Below are 16,818 nucleotides of genomic sequence, written 5' to 3'. Positions count from 1 at the left end.
TTGGCGCTGCCCGCCGCACCGAGCGGGGCGCTCCAGCACCGCCATCCCCAGCGGGCAGGAGCCTTCCGGCTGTGCCAGGAGTCCTCGCGGGCAGGAACCAGCCCCGTTCCTTTGGGATACGCTGTCCCGGCCCCGGCGAGCCGGGAGAGCATCCCCCGGGACAGCAGAGCACCCCCGGCCGAGCGGCGGCGGCTGCGGCGCCGAGGGCGGGGAGCGGCGGCTGCTCCCGGCGCTGGCGGGCGGGGCCCCGGTGCGCCCGCCCCCGGAGCCCGAGCCCGGCGGAGCCGCGGCGCTCCCTGCTCGGCAGCGGCGGCGACAGCAGCCATGAAGTCGCTGTGTCTGGTCACCGTGGGGGTCCTGGCCATGACGCTGCTCATCGCCAGCATCTCGCTGCTGGTCGCGCACGTCTTCCAGACAGTAGTGGATCTGCAGGTGAAGCAGGTAAAAGCATTGCCGCGTTGCCGGCTCGGTCCTTGTTTGCTGGGTTATTCCTTCTCAAAATAGCCGAGGGAGGGAGGGGGCTGGCTGCCTCCTTGCAGCGGCGGTGGGTGAGTGGGCAGAAGCATCCCTGGGCCGTGAACCCCCCCTGCCCAGCGCCACCCGGCTGGGTTGGGGCTCAGAATGGAGCTCAGGCTGCACTGGTCCCTGGGCTGAGTAAAAATCGGGTGAGGATGGGGTAAAAATGTCTCTTCTTGAGGCAGCTGCTGACTGTGGGGCAGCAGCTGTAGCAAGGAGTCCTCTTCAGAGCAGCAGTGCCTGAGAGGAGCAGGGGACACCTGAAGCACCTCTTCTTTTTGACATCTCTATCATAAATTGCTTGCACCTTTCATACCTGTTCTGCTGCTCCATTTACGGGTGCGTCTGGAGCAGGGCCAGAGGTGCTATGGGCTGGAACACGTGGTGTCTGCCAGCCTGTTCCCCAGGCTGGGTGATGGCAGCCAGGCATTTCACCGGGTTGTTCCGCACTCGGGGACACCCATCCTGGTGTTGCTGGGGATGCAGAGGCCTGCACTGCTCCTGCCCTGCCTAAGCTTTTGTTTCTCTCCCAGAGTGGCTCTGTGCATTTATGCAGTGGCCCAGTGGGAAGGGTCAGCTGTGTTAGTAACTCTCTTGGAATTCCTTTGTAATGAGCAATTATTTATCTATCTGAGGAATATTATCTTAGCTCTTATTCTGACAGAGAAGCCAGGAACGCTAACCCATGAAGGGATTTGTCCAGAGCTGTTGTCTAAGTGGTGACCAGATTATCTGTGATCTCCTAACCTACTGTTCTTTCCTCTGGGCTGTTGACAGGGAGCATTTCCTACCATGGAAACTGCATTGCCACAAATCGGTTTGGTTTAGGTTGGCACTGAGCTTACAGCAGGTTGTGCCACTTGGAAGCACAGCTCCATCCCCCTGATCTTGGCTGTCCTTGGGAAGGAGTCTGCCCTCCCCTGCATCCCAGAAGTTCTGCTTCCAAGTGTTCTCGCTGCTGTTAGCGGGGTGGGAGCAGTGCTTTGGAGCAGGACTGTCGGGAATTAGGCGTGATCCTCCTTACGCACATTATCTCCGGCCGCCTGCTACTTCCTCGCAGCAACTTATGTAAGAGCCGCTTGCTGTTCGCTCAGCAGGCTTGCAGTCATGCAGGATAAAGTTTCCAGAGCTCAGGCCTTTCTTTGCTGCCTGCTGCTGTCCAGCCCGTGCTGGCACACATCTGGATTGCAGGGAATGCGCTGCCCGGCTCCCTGCCAGGGGTGCCAGCTCCCCGGTGCGCCTTCTGCAGCAGCCACACCCCCGGGCTGGGGAAGCACAGCTTTCAGCCCCGCAGCACGCTGCTCCCTGTCACTCTGCTGAGCTGGCTCCTCTCCACATTTGCTTCATCCCACGTGAGCTTCCCCTCATTTGTGTGTAGTTGGGAAAGCTGCTGTCTCTTGTGTAACTGCATGTGTGGCTTAGAAAATCTTGTGCAAATAGACAAATCTAAATTTTCCTTTGGAATGGGCAAGACCTGAGCTTTTGCAAGGAGTTCCTGTTCCTTTGAGGGCTTTCCAGGTGTCCTGGAGCAGGGCTGTCTTTGCAGTCTCAAGTGCAGCTGGAGTGGAGAGCCGTTTTGGAGCAGCTGAAGCGCCTGTGTCTCCACAGCCAGCACCTGGGAACGGCTGAGGATGGTTCTGCTTTCACTGGGGGTTGTGTGCAGCAGCCTTTCCAGCCAAAGGCAGGGTCTGGGATACAGAGAAGGTGTGGGAAGAGTGGGAATCCAGCCTGCTGTCAGACTTCACATCCCCTTGGAAATCAGTGGGCAGATGTGTTGTGACAAGAACACTGGCGGCACTTTTCCCAGAAGACATTCAAATCTCATCAACTTATTCTTTGTTTGCAATTTTTTAAAATTTCTGTGAACTAAACGTGCCATCCCAAGCAGAATTCCAAAACCTGCTTGCTATCAGGGCCTAGCACCTGAAACTCTAGAGAGTCATGGGAAAAATCAGTAATGAACAAGGATGAATCTTCCCCAGGAGAAAGGCATTCCAGCTGCCAGTGGTGTTGCTTTGTGCTCTCTGATGGAGAGATGCTGATGTATTTATTGCCATAGGTGTGCAGATTGAGAATACAACCTAATATTATATACATTTATATATATATGTGTATATATATGCACACACACAATCAATCTTGGAGCTATGCTCCTCATTTCAGACTTGGAAGTCAGTCAGTCCTTTGGCCCAGATGTTTCCTTCACACCACATCCCTTAGGCTGAGAATTTTAGAAAACACTCTTCACACTCCTTGAAATTCCACTGGACTTGTCATCAGCCATCTCTTGAGCTGAGTTGGCAGGAATGTTTCAGGCCCAAAAGGATGAGGAAGATGTTTTCTCCTTTGATTTAGCTGATGTGTTGATAATTTTTTGCTGTTGTTGTTTAATGCAAAACACTGGAGCTCTCAGGAGAGTTTAGTACGAAGGCCTAGCTGAAGGATCCATTGTGGCTCCTTTGGGGCAGGCCATTCCCAGAGAGGTCTGTTCATGCTGGTCTGAACACTTAGCCCACCACCTTAACAAGGTGCAGTTCAACTCTGTCATAGATGAACGCCTGAAAGTGCGTCTTTGAATTAAAATGTTTAGAGGTTCCAAGAAATAAAATGAAATAAAGGAATTCAGTTTTCTGTGTAGGTTTCAGGAATGTTCAGTACCATTTCCTACTCCCACCATCACTGCCAGTAGCTGTTATATTTGGGAGGGAAAGCTCCCTATTTATTTCCAGTGTGTAAAGCACAGTCAAGGCAAGGAAACAGCAGCAAATGAGAGGGCTGTGGGTTCAGGGCTGGCTGATAAATACAGTCAACAGGAAGGCTGCTTTGGAACACTGGAAATGAGCGTGGACTCCGCTTGGAAAGGAGAAGCTCTGATGTCCTTGTAATATCCTGTGATAGACTGAAATACCCCTGGTAACATTTGGTGAAAATCAGAAGAAAAGAGCTTACCATGTTTCGTTTCTTGTCAGTTTTTGGGAGTCTCTCTGAATCCAGCTCGCAAGTTTGCTGTCACTGTATAATAAACAGACACTTGATTTCTGTGTGAGATGCAAATTGTGCTATGCAATCCAAGAAATAAATCTGGAATGAATATGACCAGTGAATACAGAGATGAGTCTCCTTGGCATAAATCATAAGAAATCAGGATTAAAAGCATCAGCCTGTGTAAGAAATTGTATATATGAGATGCTGGTAGCTCCAGACAAATGCTCCAAGCTCCTCAAGCGTATCTGAAACACATTAAATTTTGAGGTGCACACAGAATAAATGGGATTTAATCCTATGGGGAAAGCATGCTGCAAGTGCAAAGTGCCACTGCAGCAGCTGGGCTGACTCTCACTGTTGTTCAGCATTACTGCTGCCATGCCAAGCTCCTGCCAACAAGTTTGTCTTTGAAACAGTCTTCTTTATCTCATCCCTCAGAATTAAAGTCTACATGGAGAGAAAACAGCTCCTTAAGTAGGAAGGCCAAGAATGAGTCCTGAGGCAAGAGTGACTGATAAGAGCCCCTGAACATTGACCACAAGCTGGCATCTGTCCAGCCTGCTCTGCTTCTGAGCTTCCACTCACAATATTTCACTTGTTTTCTCAGAAGAATAAAAAGAATGAGTGTTGATGAGACCCATTTAATTGCAAATCATTCCCTCCTCCCTTTTTTCCGCCTACAGGTGATGTGGTTTTCAAGATAGAGTTTTCTTTGTGTTTACTCCCGAACATTCCCTCTGCCAGCCAGATTTCTCTGTGTGACCACTGCAGCGGTTTCAGAGTTATAACTACATGAAAAGCCTTTGTTTTGGTGGTGGAGATGTTTTATAAATGGGGTGAATTTAATCCAAAATGGAACAGTAATAAAGTGAGAGATTGAGACCTCCGTTGCAGAGCTCTACATGACAGGTGTGGTTGTGACTTTCCATGTAAGGTGTATATACTGATAAGGGGTATCACTGAGGTAAGGGAATTAGTGTTTCATTTCCTAAGTGCTTCTGTTATAAGTAATGGTTTATAGCTTGGTTACCAAATAGACTGACACACTATGGGTCTGAAGATGCAGGTGCTGACACAGCTGTAGGAAAGAAATTAAAGACAGAGGGAGAACAATCTTTCCCCTATTCCAAGACCTTGGAAAGGCACAAATCCTAGAGTGCCTATGTGAAAGCAATTTGACATTCACAGTTTTGCTCGCAGGCCACTGAAAAATAAAGTCTGATTGGTTTGGAGACAGAATCGCACAGCTGTGTTGGAATCTGACATTCTTGGGCAAAGAAATCATCAAGGCCAGGACTCTGTTGGCCTCCCAGCACTGAGTTGTACTTTTATCTGTAATGTTGGCACGTTTTGTGGTGTCTGGCACCAGGTGGAGGTTTTTACTGATGCAGGAAAGGAGACAGGATTGCTGAGTAGTAGTTGGTCAGTCTCCCTTCTGAAAAATGCCAGGCACAATTGTCTGTGGGGAGGAGTGGAACTACAAACCAAGCAGTGCTGCCCCTGGCCTGTGGCCAGGAGAGCAGGTGCCTGGCTTGGTTGATGTTGAGTGAGCTGCTCCAAAGTAAAGCAGATCTAGAACTGGAGTCTCTCTCGAGTCTTACTGCCCGTGCTTGTTCCCAGGGCATGGAATTCCTCTCTCCTGCCAGTGCCATGCAGCATGATAGCACCAGCAGCTGATGTGCCTTTCTCTTGTTTCAGGGAACAGTCCTGAAGAATGGCACAGAAACCTTTGAGGCCTGGGAGGACCCTCCCCCCCCAGTCTACATGCAGTTCTACTTCTTCAATGTGACAAATCCTTTGGAAGTGCTCCAAGGTGCCACTCCTCTCGTGGAGGAGATAGGACCATACACCTACAGGTAAGACCTTTCAGGAGTTCCACACTCCACAAGAACTCTGCTGTGTGAGGAATCCAGAAGGCTTGGGGTCCCATTCTGGGAGAAAATCTAGGTGTTAATGTGTGAGGGGAGGTTTATGCAGGGGAGCATGGTCACAGCCCACACAGACAGCACTGACACTTGCAGCTGCTTTCAGATGAGGCCAGTGACTTCTGTCAGATTTTGGGCCAAGTTTTGCTGCCGTTCTTCACTGCTGGACACAGAGGAAGGTAATGCATCCTGGCCTGCTGTCTTGTGAGCTGGGTGATGTTTGGGAGGCTAGGGAGAGTGGAGTGTTGCACAAAAGTGTGACTCATGCTTGCTCAGGAATTGGTTCCTAGCTGGAGTTGCACCATCCCACATGGGTAAAATGTGGCCAGAAAAACACTTAGGGTGGTACTAAAAGGGTCTTCCTGAGCCAACCCTCACTGGAACACCTGCTTAGCTTTTAAACCTATCTCTCATTTTTACTGATGGATTTACTGAGGCCATGTGTAATGTTAAATACTGTCCAGCTCCTAGAGCTGTCCTGTATAGCACGGAGAGATTTGACTCCCTTACAAACGAGTTTTCCTTTAGATCTGTGATGTGCTCAGCTGCCTGCAGCCATGTCAGCCAGGAGCAGGCCTGTGGCAGGAAGGGCTGTGGTCCTGGGAGTCCTGCTGTGATGGGGAACTCGTCCCCACGGCAAGAAGGTGGATTCCTGACTGTCAGCCTCACTTCTGGTCACACAGGCTCATCCAGGCTGGTCACGGGCTCAGTGCTGGAAGGAACTGCCTGTACCTAAGCTGCAAAATTATCAGAATCTCTTGGTATTTGAAAAAGGCCTGGAATGAAAGCAGAAGCCTTTGTGGTAGCCTCGATTTCTGTGTTATCTCTTGCCTTTCAGTTTCCTTCTTCCCACAGCTCAGCTTCACTTCTCCCCCTGCCTACTGTCCCTTCCCCTGTCTCCTCTGCATTCTAGACCTGTGTCTGTTTAGTCCTGGCAAACTCCATGTGGTATTTTGGCAAAATCCCTGCTATTACAGGAGCCAGTAGAGCTGGAGGAAAGATGATTCACAAGCTCTCTAGTTCTCAAGCTTTCCTTCAGGTCTGTGTAGTGTAGTGTAATGCTGGGCATCAGTCAGCAATGTGTTCAGTGTCAGGAAGATGAACAGGACCAGCTCCAGGGTTCACACCGGCTGGCATTCAGTCCTCTTTGCCAGCTTCTTTCCCTTTCCTTAGCTCTGAGTGCCTCCTGGGTGTCCCACACAGCCTGCTTTGGGAAGCTGCACCTTGTCCATGGAGGAGCTCAGCAGGGTGGGTGGGGCTGGGGCTGGGCCCTGCCCCAGGGGAGGCCCAGCCTGAGCTTCTGCTTTGCTGGGAAAGCCTTTCCCTGCATCCCACACCAAGGGCTGCCTGCCAGCAGGTCCCTGACACCAGCCCTCCCTCAGGTGTTCTTGGTGGGGACAGAGAGGGAGGGGAAGAGGCTGCACATTCCAGCTGGTTCCACAGGCCCTGTGTGGCAAAGCACTGAAACCTCATTTAGCCTTAGCACGTGGCAAAACTCCCAAAATGCACTAATGTGAAGTCCATGGCTCTGTGTTTTTTAAAAAAAAAAGGCTGGAGAAGGGCTGGGAGTGAACTGGGCCAGACAAGCAGAGAGGAAAAAATCCAGTCAGTGACAGGGAGGGCTCCAGAGAGTCTCATTCTGCAGCTCAGACTTTTCACCAGCATACATTGTAAAGCACTTCAGGCAGATTCTGTAACAAAAACATAGTAGTGCTGGTGTTTTTAAATCCTGGAAGTTGAAGTGGCGGCATGTAAAATAAGTAATAAGTTCAATAAAATAAAAATAAGTTCAAACTGCCTATCTGCCCAAGCCTGCTGAGTCCCAAAGAGCACTGGAATATTGTCTGGTCTTGCACGTATTTACAACTTTTTAACTTCAACATCTTAGTGCCTTAGTAACGTCCTACTCATATCCCTCATCAGGGAGTATTATTTTCCTCTCCAGAGCTGGAGAGGTGTCTCAGATTACTCCTGGCCTATTTTAGGAAGGCATTTCACAGTGGTCCATTTCCATCCCCTCAGTTCCAGCCCTGGGGTATGAAATAGATTGCTGTCCAAGAGGGTCTTGCCAAATGTTCCTGGGTGGAGGGATGGTGGGGAGTGGTAGAGACATTTAGGGTAAGGAAGATGGGACGTGGCTGGTTTCTGATAGCAGTAGTTTCACAGGCTTTTCCAGTTTGCTTTAGATGTGGAAGCTGAGCCAGAGTAATGCAGCCTGCTGTGAAGCTGCACTGATGGATCCCGTGCAGCCAGGACAGAATTTCAATCCAAACTGGATGCAGAACATCACAGTACATCATCTGGCAGAACAATTCTCCCTCACATCTTGTGACTTGACATTTGCCCAGGCAAATGTGAAAGTCAACAGGCTCCTGAGTCACTGCAGGCTGAGGAAACAGGAGGAGTTTCCCCTCCTGCGTGTGCCAGGCAGTGAGCAGTCTGCTGCCATTTCCCTTTTGGGGTTTGCTGGAGCAACTAGTGTGTGTCAGCAGAGCTGCAGAATCCTGGTTGGTCAAGTGCTAATGGCAATGCAAATTGACTTCTTGTCGGGCCAGCAGGTAGCATTTGATGTTCCTTGCCAATTGGACTGGTCTGTCAGCAATCCTGAGTTTTATCCTGCTGTCTGAGTGCTTAGACAGGAACAGCAGCAACCTTCCAGGCAGTGAAAAGCAAAAGTTCAGTTGAATTTCTGTTGTGCCCAGGATTCCTGCTCAAGAATTAAAGGAGAAGAACTAAAATGAGGCTTGTTCTGTGGTTGTGCCACATGTGAGCCCCATGCTCTGAAGGTAGCAGAAGGATTCTGGTGGGTTCTTGGGTCAGGCCCATGACACGCAGCCTGCATCTTTCTGGAAGTGGGTTTTGCCTGCAGCAGAGGCAAAAGTTTCATTTTCACACTGGACTTCAGGGCAATCTCATATATGGTGCCTTTAAGTCCTTCTGAGCCATCTGAAATTGTCCTTCCTTTGAGGTTTTTAAAGATGAAGCAAAAATAGAAAGTGCAATTAGCACACAGGGTGGCATTTCTGGAAATGCCCCATGAGGTCTGACTCAGCTCATGTAGACACAGCAGGGAGTTTGTGTCAGTGAGGGAATCTGCTTCCAAAGAACTGAAAATGCCACCCTTTCCTGCTTAAAGCAGAAAAACAGCCGTAAGTTAACTGTGACTAATGTTCTATTTGTTTAACTCAGTCAGAGAACAAGCTCTTGTCTTTCAGGGAATACAGGCCAAGAGTGCACATCCAATTTTTGGACAATGGAACCAAAGTGTCTGCTCTAAACCCAAAGACTTATGTATTTGAACCTGAGAAGTCAGTGGGAGACCCTGAAGTGGACCTGATCAGGACAGTAAATATCCCTGCAGTGGTGAGTTCTCTTTTGTTCCTGCTTGGAATTCATCCTGACACACTTCAGAAGGAGCAGTGTGTTGCTTCATCCTGACTCTCTGTGGTAGATGAATGTGATGGAAGAACAAGAGAGGCAGCTTGTGTTCTGGGCAGATGCTGTCTCACTTTGGGGCTGGACTGTTGTGGGGGGCTTATTTTGTTCCTCCCTGTCCCCACATCTCTGCAGTGCCTTCCCCTGGTGCTGCAAGATGACACACTCTCCAGGGACAGGGGGAAATCAGGCCTGCCTGATATTCCTGCCTCCAAGTCTGCTTCTCAAACCAGAAACAAAGTACAGTAGAGCAGTTCCAGACAGAGCTGAATGAAATTAAAGTAAAAAATGCACCCCCAGACTGCACTAACTAGGTGACAGAGAATCTCATGGTGATCAAAGGCAGACCATTATTTTGGTCTTATACAGGGATAGCATGAGAACAAGGAGATCCCAAGCTGTCACAGAGGCAGTCAGCCTCTACTCAAATACTTGGGGGTGTCATTCAGCCTTTGCTCTCCATCCTCGTTTAGTTTCATTTGCAGGGTTCCTTCATTTCAACTTTGTCCCCAGCATTTCCAAAAATGCCTGATTTTACGAGTGAATCCAGAAATGCCCTGTATGAGTAGTAGGTAGGACTCAGTTTAATGAAAGTTGCAGACAATACAGACCCTGTGTTTTCAATTCCTCCCAGGCATCTCGTGGTGGTAAGGATTATCTCTCCTTCAGGTTTTTGGCTGTGATGTACTGTATCAGGCAGTATGAGAAGAACCACAGGTTGGTTAGCCCAAAAGGAATGCCCTCCTTTTGTTATGACCTCTTTAAAGGCCTGTTGTCAGCTGGAAAGGAAATAAACGTTTGAATTTTGGTGAAATGGGTGTGCAGTGGTGGAAAGTGTCTGTGCCTGGATGCAGCTGATGGTTTGTTGCCCAGCAAATGTGACCATTGCTCCCTCATTCCCATGCCCTGCAGACTGCCATGGAGTGGACCAGGTCGACCCCTCTGCAGTTTGCCACGGAGGTGCTGCTGCTGCTGTACCAGGAGTCGCTGTTCACTGTGCGCAGCGTGCACGAGCTGCTCTGGGGCTACAAGGACAGGCTGCTCTCCACCATCCACGTCCTGCACCCCGAGATCGACCCCGTCTTCGGGCTCTTCAGCAAGGTAACCCGTGGCCACACCTGCTGCTGTTGTCCCTGGGGGTGATGGCACTGCATGGGAGGGATGGATAAGCTTTCCAAGGACAGCATCCTCCACTATTGCCTGTGCTCGCTTGAATAACATGGGCTTTGTGGGGCCACGTGTGCAAACTGCCAGAAAAATGTCCTGATTTCCTTAGTAATTGACTGAAATTGGATGTTAATTCTGTGCTGGAGCCATTCCTGGCTTGCACAGTATTTCTGGTCACTCCATGTCATTTTGTTCTGAGGGGAGTCCTTGCTTCATGGGGATATCTGCAGTGCTGAGGTTATTTCTGTGGGGTTATTTTCTTCCTGAAGACTCTTTATTCAGGGGCAGCCCTAAAAGGGAGAAAAGGCTCATCAGGTGTTGTATTTCCTTTGTTTGTGAGGTGTAAGGATCTTTCCCAGTCACTTCCACTTCATTCCTGTTGAGGGTGGAGTTCAATGAACTGCACAGCTCTCAGGGGCAGTCCATCACTCCCGGGGTGGATTTGGAGTGGTGACAGCTTCAAGTCCTGCCACCCCATTGTAGTGAGCAGCCAGGTGCCACAGGAGGAGTGGAGCCACTGAAAGCTCCTGCATCTGTTTGCAGATGAACGGAACTGATGATGGAGAATATGTTTTCCTGAGTGGGGAGACGAACTACCTGAACTTCTCCAGGATTGTAGAGTGGAAAGGAAAAGAGTAAGTTTCTCAGTGTAATGTTGCCTCTGTCACAATCAGCCCCTTGCCTGCCTGGTGCCAGTTTAAAGAGAATGCAAGTGCAACTTAAACCCATTTCAATTGCTTTTGTTGTTAGCAGAACTGAGGCAGGAGGAATTGGCTCTGTACAGGTCTGAATCCCATTTGCCTGGGCCAGGAGCTGGCATGGCCTGACTGCTGCTGGGACATCTTTTATCCCTTGCCCTCTTTCCTTCCCTTTCCTCAGGTCCTTGAGCTGGTGGACAACAGAGGCATGTAACATGATCAATGGCACAGATGGGACATCCTTTCACCCGCTGATCAGCAAGGATGAGAACATTTACATCTTTTCTTCAGATTTCTGCAGGTGAGGAGAAGATGGTGGCACTCAGGCTTCAAAGCAGAGTGTTTACATCCAGTCCTCTCAAGGTGTCATGTTAGGCTGGTGCTTCTCCTCCTGTGATTTCATTTAACACTCACAGTGTTCTGCATTTATTTGTGATGGGAACATGAGAGTTACAAAAAACCCTCCCTATCTGCAGTTAAGGATGTGTTATTTCAAAGTGAAGATTTATGAGGTGAAAACTTGGACAAAAACTGCAAGGACAGACTGGGCTGTAAGGCTAGTAGTGAGAGGAATGGAAGGATTTATATGAGCTTTCCTTAAGCTTCTTTCCTCCAAAGTCTTCCTCTGTGCTGTGCTTTTTTAGAGTACCCAGGCTGCCCTCTTCAGAGATTAATGACTTTACATGATGCTGTCTGAAATGTACCAAGGAAATCTTGGCCTTTCCTTCTTTATGTAACACCTTCTGTCCCCTCTTGCTGATTTCCTAGTGCATGAAGAACAAACCCAAGCTGAAATTATTTAAATCCATACAGACACATGTTAGGGCTAAATTCAGAACCTGTCAGATTGTTCTGTCTTCCACAACTGTGTTCCTTTCCTAGTCCCTCCCAGGAGAGGTGCCAGCACTCACACCACGTGCAGCAGTGATGTGAGGACTGTCTGTTGTGTGCAGCAGCAGGATGCTGGGATGTGTGTTTGCTGCTCAGAGCGTGGTGGGACCGCAACCTGGGGCATCAACAGGGGCACACATGCGGCTGGGCTCAGCGCTGCTGCAGTCTGACAGGCCTGGCCCTGCTCTGCTTCCCCGCAGGTCCCTCTTCCTGGTGTACGACAGCTCGGGATCCGTGGCTGGGGTGCCCACGTTCCGCTTCGTGCCCTCCTCCATGGTGTTTGCCAACACCTCGGTGAACCCAGCCAACGCCGGCTTCTGCGTGCCCGCCGGCAACTGTCCCGGCACCGGTGTGCTCAACGTCAGCGTCTGCAAGCAGGGTACGGCCCAGCCCTGGCTGCCCCACAGCCCCTGGGGCTTGGGGGCTCCACAGGGGCCCCGTCCCCTCTCTGCAAACAGCTCAGAGCTGTGGGGTCCTCCAGGGCTTCCCCACGTCCTGCTCGGCCTTTGGTTTTGGTGGTGACTCAGTGTTCCTGCATTCCAGGTGCTCCAATATTTCTGTCAGCTCCACATTTTTACCAGGCAGATCCAAAGTTTGTAGAGGACATAGAGGGCATGCATCCCAAAAAAGAATACCATGAGACATTTCTGGACATCAATCCCGTAAGTGCAGCCTTTTTTCAAGGGTTCTGTTGGTGAATGGATCCAAGCATCTGCATTCAGGTCACCTCCTTGCGTGGTGGGTGTTGGCATAGTCCCACTGACCTCAAGGAATCTGTAGTAGTTCTGTGATGCTGGATGGAGTGGGAGATCCCTTCGGGCACTTTGGGTCAGCTCTCCTGTCTCTGTCCCCTCCCAGTGTCTCACACACCCCACCTACCCACTCACTGGCAGGGCAGTGTGAGAAACAGAAAAGGCCTGGAGCTGTGCAAGGGCTGCTCAGCAATCACTGAGCATCCCTGCATTACCCACACTGTTTTCATCAGGGCTCCAAAACACAGCCTGATGCCAGCTGCTGTGGAGAAAATCCATTCTCTCCCAGCTAAAACCAGTACAGCAGTGATGTCTACACCCCCACAGACAAATGTGGGTCAAGGAAAAGAGCACAGTCACGACCTGCCTGGTTTACAGAAACAGTGCTCTGACTCACCGGGCTGTTATGTGCAGCTAAAGCAGGAGGAAATTCCACAGCTGCTCTCAGGCCCGGTGCAGATCCTGCTGCCTGGTGTGTACCAGAACAACATTCTCACAGTTCTTGTTCTTTCACCTTCACTGGGTTTTTTAACACTGATCTCTTTTATTCCCCAGCTGACAGGGCTTGTCTTGCAGGCAGCCAAGCGGATGCAGGTCAACGTTCACGTCCGAAAATTACCTGAATTTTTGTGAGTGCTCTCTGCTTCTGGGTGGAGTTTCATATCTAACCTGATGTTCAGCATGATTTGTTCTGCAGTGTTTTGATGGAATATGGGATGGAGAGAGCAAGTGTGAGAGAGGGAAGTGCAATCAAATCTCAGTTCTAAGGGACAGTATGCTCCCATCTCACAGATCAAGCAGATTCTGTAGTTCCACCTGCAGAGTAAAGAATGCTGAATAGCAGCTGCTGCTCCTGATGTTTTCTAGCGCAGCTTGGCTGTAATAACTACAAGTATTTTATCTGCCCATTCCCCTTGGGAGACTCAGGGGTGTCCTTCAGGCTTGTTTCCCAGTGCCCAGAAGCAGTCACAGTAACACAGCTCCTGCCTGAGCTGAGATTCCACGTGTGCCAACTGTTGGGGGATTTTTGCTGCTGTGCCCATGTGGCTCAGACAATAGTTCCTGTGTTTTACAAGTAGGAGTAACCTTCAGTACATCAGCTTAGCTCAATTCCTGCTGCCTGGCACAAATCTGTCACTCAGTTACTAATGAGCCCTGGATGGATCCCTGTCTTTCACTGCCCACCAAATCCCAAAATACACCCTACTCCCGAATCAGAATTTATCCATCTGTGAGATTGAGATTTTCCTACTCCAGCAGGGAGGTGAAAATACACAGCAAAAAGGAACAGCCCCGAGGTTTTTTAGGGACACTTTCCTCTTTCATTGGTTTTGTATAATCTGTCTTCACAACCCTCAGGTGGAAAAGTCCAAACCCATAATTTTTTTTTCCCACACAGTGAAACCGGCAACATCCGAACGCTGATTTTCCCAGTGATGTATATAAATGAGGTAAATAGTTTTGCTGTCTTTCCAGCATTGTGGCATGTTAATGCTTGAAGAAATACCCTCTGAGCCAGCCAGAAAAGAAAATGCTGATTTTCTTATTTGTACAGCAATAGTTAGGAAGCTGTTGCTGTTTCTTAACTAACACCCTCCTGCTGTTTGTTGTACTGTTAATTTTAGCCTTCCCTAACACTCTCAGTCAGACACTCCTTTTAAACTGAAGGGAGTTGGCCATGAGGAAAAGGGGTGCTCAGACAGAGGCAGGACTTCAGGAGATCACACCTTTTCCTGAGTCATCTGCTGTGAATATTCCTGTGCTGTAGTCAGATCACTGAATCAATTGGTGTTAGTCCATTCCTAAACCAAAAGTTAAAAATCCCTATTTTCCTTTGAAATAGACTAGGTAATCCCTGTGCCCCCTGGAAGAATTTTAGGGGGAAAGTGTGTCAGGAAGCAGTGAAACAGTGGTGGAGAATTGTGGGAGTGTATTTTCCCTGCCCTTCACAAAAGTGATCTTATAGAAAGCACAGAAATAAATAAAGATTTGGGGTTTTTTTCAATTTCCTCTTCATCTCTCTCTGCTCCAGAGTGTTCTGATTGATGAAGCATCTGCCAGCAAACTCAGGCATGTCCTGCTGGAAGCCAGTGTTGTGACTGGGATCCCCTTTGTAATCATGGCTCTGGGGATTGTGTTTGGGATTGTTTTCATTGTGGTGGCTTGCAGGTCCCAGAGGATAACTGAAGAGGTAAGCAGCACTTGCATTTGACTTTGCTTGCTGTCCATCTGCCTGCATTTGATTTTTCTTTTTCTTTTTGTGGTTGATTTTATCTTTTGGTGTCTTTCTGCACGTGTTTTTATCTTGTTTTTGTTGGGAATGACCTTTCTAGGGAGGGGAAGTTTTAATAGACTCAGAATAAACGCGCCAAAGCAAAGGAGCAGAGTTAATCCGAGAAGCCTGGTAAGGCAGGTCCTGTCTCTGTGCCAATTCCCTTGCCAACAGTAGTGAAATAAATCAGCCTGTCTAGAGGACCCTGAAGGAGGATAAGATGCAAAACCTCCACCATATGTGAGGACAGATTTAGTTGGTGTCAGTGTTCTCAGCAGAAGAACTGCATTGTGCCAGTGGGTTATTTTCCAGAATCACAATGCAAATTTGTGGTCAAAGAACAGATAAATTGCACAGACAGCAGTAGCAGCAGGAAGTATTCTCCGCTATTGTCTATTTACAAGACAGCCTGTAAATCTGTTTATGAGCACGCTGGCATTAAGCTGCCTGTCACGGCGAAAGCTGATGCCAGCATTTCACCATAACAGGGCTCGGATGGCACCAGTGTGGAGCCATTGGTTAGAGGAATAGCCTGGGTTCTCTAGGAGGCTGTTTTCTCCTCTTAGTTGCTGTGGGCTTACTGTGCTCTTGTGTGTTTGGTGTTCCCTAAATGCTGTCTTACAACTTCCTTCTGTGTCTGGGGAAGCCCTCTGGATCAGTGAGTCCCACTGCCATCCCATCCCCATGCACTTCAGTTTCCTGTGCAGGAGAAGACTGGTCCTTTTTCCTTTTCTTTTCTTCTGAGCCTGCCTGTGCTGTCAGCAGCTCAGCCAGGGTGTCCCAAGGCCTGTCCTGGGAATTCCTGCCCTACCCTGCATGCCCAGCTTCAAACCAGCTCTCCTGGATGTGCTGGAACACTCTGCAGGGGTCAAAGTGACAAAGGACCCCCTGCATTCTGTGCTTTTCCTGCTTTGGTTTTTCTTGCTTTTTCTGCAAGCAGAGTTCATCCAGCAGTCTGCAGCTCTTCTTGTGCTCCCTGGCTGGTTCTGGCCTTCCCTCCTGTGTCAGGGGCTACAGCTGCCACCCACCCTCTGGTGCTTCCTTTGTGCACCCTGGCTCTCTTGAGGGAATTGTCCTTAGAAGTAGGAGCTTTTCCTTTCCCTGCTTGGAGGCTTCCCATGGTGGAAGGTCTCTGATGGCCATGTTTCACTTGCTGTGGTTTTGTTCTTGCAGAGCACGGAAGAAGAGAGGTCCCCACTCATCAGGACGTCTTAGTAGGTTTCATTCCCCCTGTGAGCTTGGAGAGCAAGCGATTAGAGCTGACCTAACACCAGCTGTCCCCTGTGGAGCCACGCTTGTGTCCAGTGCCACTTTTGGTGGGACAGAGGTGGAAAGGAGTCTGCACTGGCAGCCAGGGAGGAGACTTTTCTCTCAACTGCATTCCAACTTCCAAACTCCATTTGCAAACTGCTCTGGATCCTGCTTTTCTCAGCCCTGCCCTCTGTTTGTACCCACACTGGCTGCCACAGAGGATCAGCACCGGGGGCCAGCCCGGTTCCCTATGGGAGTGACACGGGTGGCAGTGCCAATGGCAGCGGGCTCCTGGATGGCCCTGGGACAGGGACACACAGGCTGTGGGCTGGGTGCTGCTCTGTCTGTGATGTGTCCTCACTGTTGTCACTGGTGTCCTTGCTCCTGTCACAGCACAGTGTGCAGCTGACCTGCCCCAGAGCTGCAGCTCTGCGTGGGACCGAGCCAGCGGCTGGAAGTGCTTCTCCATGCAGAGCACCTCGGTGTTCCCACTCTGCTTGCTAGCCAGGCTTTTATCCTTCGGGTGTGGGCTTTGTTCTGCAGCTTCAGGCACCGCAGCTCAGCCGTGCTCCTGGGCTGCAGGAGACACAGCCGCTGGGTGGTGCTGTGGGGGTTTGCTGGGAAATAATGCAGACTTGGCATGTGTGGGATGAGAGCGCCCCTCCGTGTTATGGACAGGGTCCTGAGAACTCCTGACACTTTTTTACTTGTCAAGCAGAAACTTGTGTTAAACGTCACCAAGGTTCCTCCTCCCCTTCCCAATTAAAAGAATATTCTCCTCAAGGAATGTTTCCATTAGGTAGTGAGCTGTGTGTTCCAAGTGTGTAACTGTCTTCTAAAGAAGAGCATTGGGGTGTGCATTGCTTGGGCTTGGTTTGGGCTCTTTTTCCTGGCTGCTGCTTTGGTTCCTTCCCTGTGACGGTGGG

At 49.7% G+C, this 16,818-nt stretch overlaps 1 protein-coding gene across 2 annotated transcripts; it reads left to right on the top strand.

Moving 5' to 3' along the window:
• Nucleotides 1-280: 280 nt before the first annotated feature.
• Nucleotides 281-16,675, top strand: SCARB2 (scavenger receptor class B member 2). Of its 2 annotated transcripts, XM_063156948.1 has the most exons (13): nucleotides 281-441; nucleotides 5,200-5,357; nucleotides 8,642-8,789; nucleotides 9,774-9,962; nucleotides 10,572-10,663; nucleotides 10,908-11,027; nucleotides 11,818-11,996; nucleotides 12,161-12,279; nucleotides 12,925-12,998; nucleotides 13,769-13,820; nucleotides 14,402-14,560; nucleotides 14,703-14,773; nucleotides 15,815-16,675. In XM_063156948.1, the coding sequence occupies exons 1-12, from the start codon at nucleotides 325-327 to the stop codon at nucleotides 14,730-14,732; spliced, it is 1,437 nt and encodes a 478-aa protein (XP_063013018.1). In that variant the 5' UTR covers nucleotides 281-324; the 3' UTR covers nucleotides 14,733-14,773; nucleotides 15,815-16,675. The 2 variants fall into 2 exon arrangements, with proteins under 2 accessions (XP_063013018.1, XP_063013017.1); XM_063156947.1 differs by lacking the exon at nucleotides 14,703-14,773 and having other exon boundaries at nucleotides 283-441.
• The last annotated feature ends 143 nt before the right edge of the window (nucleotides 16,676-16,818 follow it).

This window comes from Melospiza melodia, chromosome 5 (genome assembly GCF_035770615.1).
Source record: "Melospiza melodia melodia isolate bMelMel2 chromosome 5, bMelMel2.pri, whole genome shotgun sequence".
Lineage (NCBI taxonomy): Eukaryota > Metazoa > Chordata > Aves > Passeriformes > Passerellidae > Melospiza > Melospiza melodia.
Note: the sequence above shows the minus strand (reverse complement) of the source record. Positions and strands in the feature narration are given on the sequence as shown.

Coding starts and splice junctions, on each gene's coding strand:
- SCARB2 (XM_063156947.1), top strand. CDS start 325: ATGAAGTCGCTGTGTCTGGTCACCGTGGGGGTCCTGGCCATGACGCTG. Junction 11,997..12,160: donor CGTCAGCGTCTGCAAGCAGG/GTACGGCCCAGC, acceptor CCTGCATTCCAG/GTGCTCCAATATTTCTGTCA. Junction 14,561..15,814: donor CCCAGAGGATAACTGAAGAG/GTAAGCAGCACT, acceptor TTGTTCTTGCAG/AGCACGGAAGAAGAGAGGTC.